At 43.7% G+C, this 5,797-nt stretch overlaps 1 protein-coding gene across 1 annotated transcript in view; it reads right to left on the reverse strand.

Moving 5' to 3' along the window:
- Positions 1 to 2,973, reverse strand: part of LOC119324995 (transcription factor bHLH95-like) — a 3,588-nt gene extending 615 nt beyond the window's left edge. Inside the window, exons 1-2 of the mRNA XM_037598755.1 lie at positions 2,582 to 2,973; positions 1,999 to 2,463 (exon numbers count right to left, since the gene is read on the reverse strand). Of these exons, the coding sequence (XP_037454652.1) occupies positions 1,999 to 2,463; positions 2,582 to 2,911 (795 nt within the window). The 5' untranslated portion in view covers positions 2,912 to 2,973. The remainder of the gene's footprint in view (positions 1 to 1,998; positions 2,464 to 2,581) is intronic.
- Between the last annotated feature and the right edge of the window lie 2,824 nt (positions 2,974 to 5,797).

Consider the following 5,797-nt stretch of genomic DNA (forward strand, 5'->3'; position numbering starts at 1 on the left):
TTTTTATTGGGTCGGATAAGTGAGGCATTTTGGTGGGGAGTGGCTAACTAAGGCAGGAATGACCCGAGTTGTTCGGCCTGTTAGGGCATCTTCAATGGTTGTAAGATAGTATTGCACCAAAAATAGGCACGCGTGCACACGGAAGCACCGACACTAAATGCAATGATGTATTTTTATTGGGTCGGATAAGTGAGGCATTTTGGTGGGGAGTGGCTAATTAAGGCAGGAATGACCCGAGCTGTTCGGCTTGTTTTAGCGTGATAGAAGCAACATGCTTTTATTCCTGGCCCATTTGTTTGGCACGACTCACGTTTGTCGATGGAGTTATAGGGGATAAGTGCGTAGTGGGTGTGGATAGTTCGAGTGAAAATGATCCATGTTGTACACATAAACCCTTGTGTGTATACCTTCCATTGTGCTATGGCTGTCACTGTTGGAATTGCCGAATTTGCCGAGAGGAACTCGGCAAAGCCTAGAAACAACTTATTCACGTCGTTATTCTTAGGGTCCCTTTTTTTTACATAGTAAGCTTAATTGTTCCCCTTCCATATGTGCATCACTAATAACTAACCCATGCCGCGATGTAATTTAAAGATGAATGGAAACACAACAAAAGTTCTAAAAAGTTTTCCGATAAAAGAGTTATAAGAAGTTAACATCTAGCTAGATTTGCTTTCAAAGATATTATTCCAAAATATATGATTACCACATGCATCTTGGCATGTTACCATTCTAAATTTAGTTTTTTTTTATTTTGCATAAGATCAAAACTATGCTTCAATCTGACGGGAATCTGATGGGAAGAATTACTACATAATTAATCATGGATTAATCTTAATATTGAAGCACAACACCAGTGATAGAAATAAAGGATGTGTGTGTTGGATACAATGTTCTCGATGCGTAACCTTCGACATGCACAATGATGGTAGTAATGTTTCAAAAGAAAAGAATAAGGTAGCATGATTATTAAACATCTTACTTTTATTCCTCTGTACTCGCTAAACTGCTGCACTTGCCAGATCGATTCTTAAGATATATGTCCGCATAGAAACAAAAGGCAAGAATGATTACCCAACATCCCTCATAGTCTTTTCCATCTAATGGTCATGTGCATTTAGACAATGATTTTCATATATGTAAAATAGGCACATTTAATGCTTCTAGGAAATGAACTTATATATATCTACTTGGGAGGTTTTGCTGCAACTAGAGCAGTCTCAAGCTTATAGCGTGTCCAAGTAGAAATTAGAAAATCTATGGAGAGGATGTCATCCTAGTATATTGAACACACAAACACCATGTTACTATTTGATTGGAGGTTGTGTAAACTTGATGGAGCAAGGCAGCAGTAGAAGGACATAACGAAGAAAGATGAGGAGGAATACTCAGATGAGAACTAGGATGCATGAAGAAGTAACAGTTAAGGTTGACAAGGTGATTTGGAGATTGTGTTCCTATGAGGTGGCTCATGAGTTATATGTAAGCGCAAAAACAAGTTACATGTAATTGCACGAGTTCGGGTTCTCCCACTTTACCAAACAACCGTTTCGACGTCAGGGAATACTACGCTTTCTGATACGACACATGTGTATCCTATGCAGATCTGATCCAGCCATTTAATTTACCGAGCAGTTTCGAGAATGTTATTGTAGTATGTTTCTAATCAGCAGATATACACTCCTAACTCCGTATCAAACTAGCCTACAAAAATGCCTTATATCTTGATACGGAGATAATATCAAATAAGACCGACAAATTATAGAGTGGTAAAATATGACCCTCCTGCAGGAAGATAATACCCCCTGGAAAGATATGCACCATCACAACAAGATGGCACATGTTCCCCTTTCCCCTCATGTTTATAGTGTGAAATTTAGTTGTTTTTGGCCTCAATCATACGACTACTAGTAGTATTCTTGCACCAGTATAAGCCTCGCAAACCGTCATCCCTGACCAAAACCGCAGAAGCTAGATCGAGAGCATGGGTTTACTTACACGAGCTTGGATGGTGTACATGCACTGGGAAGGGTCAGACGAGATCCCCGTCGTGACCACGTCGATACCATGCTTCTCCAGCACGGCCGTCACCATGGTGAGAACGCCTGGACGCCGCTCCACGGACATGTGGATGTACGCGTTGTTCCCGGACAGGCTCAGCACGACGTTCGGCCCTGACCACGTCTGGAGTGGCACCGGTGCCGGCGCCGCGGTCACCGCGCCCACCAAAGACATGGATGGCGCTGGCCCGGCCCCAGTCTGCCAGATCCCGCCAGCCGACGCCCCTGTCACCGGCGTCGCCATGGCCATAGGCACTGAAGAGGAGACCCCGCCATTGGCTGCGGCGGCGGGATTGCCTCGTGCGAAATCCCTCTCTAGCTTTTGCTTCTCCAGCTCGCTCACCGTCCCCTCCAGGCTCTTGATGTAGTGTATGGCTTCCATCACTATGCTCGACTTGTCAACCTGAAACACCAAAACACTAAGCGAGTGACGATCTGACGATCGACCAGCCCAGCCCTATCTGCGTCCACAAAGCCCTAATATAGTACGAGTCTAGCAAGCTATCAGCTTATGCCATCACCTTGTCGGGGAGGGTGGGGAGGAGGCCGTGCAGCTTGGTGAACATCTCGCTCATCCGCCTCCGCCTCTCGCGCTCCGTGATGATGTGCAGTTCTCTGTCGCCGCGGCGGCCGCCTGATCTGCGAGCAGTTACGACCGGCGCTGTCATGATCTTACCCTTAGATCTACAACCCTCTTCTTCTTCTTCAACCTTGGGGACGCCCTTCCCCTTGTCAATAGCGCCGCCGAGGACCAGACGGCTGCTGGCCTTGGATCCCTTGTTGTCCTTGCCGGAGCTCATGGAGTCGGAGCTGGTCGCCGGTGGAGCGTTGTTGTCGTTGTCTTTCGCCATGGCACAAAACTTAAACACAAAGTAAGGTGTGTGGAATTTGGATGTGGAGAGAAGGCGTTTTCTGCTCGCTTCAAGGAAGGATGCGCAAAGCTTTTGCGTCTTCTGAAAATATATCACGGGGTTTCGTATTTGTCAGGATGTACAAAATTAATTGCCATGATATTGTGCTAAAATTCTCTTTCTATCTCTAGCTATCTCCAAACCGTTGCTGCCAAAAATGTGTAATGTCTCGTAGCTAGCTGGCTCATTCTAACACTACTGGCACATCCATTGAATTTACAGCCTGCTCATTTATTCCAGTAAAATTGAAAGGAAAGCAAACAAACTTTTCTGGATCTTCATTCTGATTGGTCAGTCAATTGATCTGATCAACACAATTATGAACCATTTAGTACTACTCCGTAAATCCATATACTAATATAGCATTTTAGTAAAAATATCATAATATTACCAAGTAAGTATTCAACTAGTACTAATAATCGGTACAGGGCGGTTGCACAGTAACTCCATTTTCCGGGAAAGTAGAAATAATGGAACCAGACATTTCTTATGCCCACGTTTTGAACAACATACGCAACTGCAAGAACACAAATTCTGTTCAGTACTAACACAAAGCAGCATGTTAAGCATGTATGGCATCCAACTATTTGATCACCTTTTAGTAGGCATCTCACCAAACACTTGACGTATTTCACCGGGCAATCCAAAAGGCTATGCCATTTCCATTTGACCTGGAGTATAATTGATAGAAAGCTAGCTTGTACGTACATAGCACAAGATAGCAAGGATTACATGAAGCGTTGAGGCAAAAACACGAAAGCTTATCACCAAATTTGTGGAGTTAGCCAAATAGCTAGCCAGCCAGACAAGTGTGCATCCGCCGTATAAAAGGCTGCTTTTGAACGAAAGCATAGCTAGCTAGCTGTTGTTGGCCTTGTTGGATGGAGAATGCAGCAACACAAGCTGTGGTTTGTCGTAGTCTTCTGATTCATCGTTAAATCAATGGACGGTAGATAGATGGTTTCTATAAAGTCATATTGGACCAACACGATGCCTATGTCAAAGGAGGTGGTGGATGGATCGTGGAGATTATGCCGTCATTCATGTTGGGTAAAAACCTCCCTCGCCATTTGCAATAGGCACCGTCTTAAACAACGGTTGATACTCCGTTCGATGTAGCATAGACCATATACGAATCAAGTGCGTACAACGAAATAAGCTGCAACACCATTTAAGGGAAGATAATGAAGCTATACAAGGACATATGAAGTGTGGAGATCAAATCAAATCTACTAGAGACCACAGAAGCAACAAAGGGGAAGACAGCGTCAGCCATGACACACTTTCACTGCTGGGAAAATCTTATTGGTGGGTGTGGTCTGGGTCCCACCACTGCTATTTTGGCCAAGTACTAGTGATGGGTAAAAATTATAGCCCGCCATAAATGTAGTGGTACCAGTGATGGGATGATTTGGCCACCTACCACTTGTAATTTTCTACAGAATTAGCCGCAGGATAAAGACAATAGTATTAGCGGAGGGAAGATAAATGATATGTCCATTTTGCATCATGTTTTCTTACTGTTATTTATAATGTTCTTATCCATAATAATGTTTTTTTGGAGTAATTCTAATGCCTTTTCGCTCATATTTGCAAGGTACACACCAAGAGGGAGAATTCTGGCAGCTGGAAATCTGGACCTGAAAAAGCTATGTCAGGCTACCTATTCTGCACAACTCCAAACAAGCTGAACCTTCACAAGGAATTCTTATGAAATATTTAAAAAATATTGGAGCAAATAACTACTAGAGGGGCCCCACCAGGTGGGCACAACCCACCTGAGCGCACCAGGGAGCCCAGGCGCGCCCTGGTGGGTTATGCCCTCCTCGGCCCATCTCCGGTGCCCATCTTCTGGTATATAAGTCATTTTGACCTAGAAAAATAAAGGGGGGGGGACTTTCGGGACGAAGCGCCGCCGTCTTGAGGCGGAAATTGGGCAGGAGCACTTTTGCTCTCCGGCGGAGCGATTCTGCCGGGGGAACTTCCCTCCCGAAGGGGAAATCATCATCATCATCACCAACAACTCTCCCATCTTGGGGAGGGCTATCCTCATCAACATCTTCACAGCACCGACTCCTCTCAAACCCTAGTTCATCTCTTGCGTTCAATCTTTGTATCAAAACTATAGATTGGTGCCCATGGGTGACTAGTAGTGTTGATTACATCTAGTAGTTGATTACTATATGGTTTATTTGGTGAAAGATTATATGTTCAGATCCATTATGCTATTTAATACCCCTCTGATCTTGAGCATGTTTATCATTTGTGAGTAGTTACTTTCGTTTTTGAGGTCACGGGAGAAATCATGTTGCAATTAATCATGTGAACTTGATATGTGTTCGATATTTTGATGGTATGTATGTTGCCATTCTCTTAGTGGTGTCATGTGAACGTCAACTACATGACACTTCACCATATTTGGGACTAAAATAATGCATTGTGGAGTAGTTCAGATGGTGGGTTGCGAGAGTGACAGAAGCTTAAATCCCAATTTATGTGCTATTCCGTAAGGGACCGATTGGATCCAAAAGTTTAATGCTATGGTTAGAATTTATTCTTAATACTTTTCTCTTAGTTGCGGATGCTTGCGAGAGGGTTAATCATAAGTAGGAGGTTTGTTCAAGTAAGAACAGCACCTAAGCACCGGTCCACCCACATATCAAATTATCAAAGTACCGAACACGAATTAAGCCAACATGATGAAAGTGGCCGGATGAAATCCCCGTGTACCCTCAAGAACACTTTGCTTATTATAAGAAACCGTTTTGGACCCTCCTTTATCCCAAAAGGATTGGGCTACCTTTCTGCACTTTTGTTACTACTATT

This window comes from Triticum dicoccoides, chromosome 6B (genome assembly GCF_002162155.2).
Source record: "Triticum dicoccoides isolate Atlit2015 ecotype Zavitan chromosome 6B, WEW_v2.0, whole genome shotgun sequence".
Lineage (NCBI taxonomy): Eukaryota > Viridiplantae > Streptophyta > Magnoliopsida > Poales > Poaceae > Triticum > Triticum dicoccoides.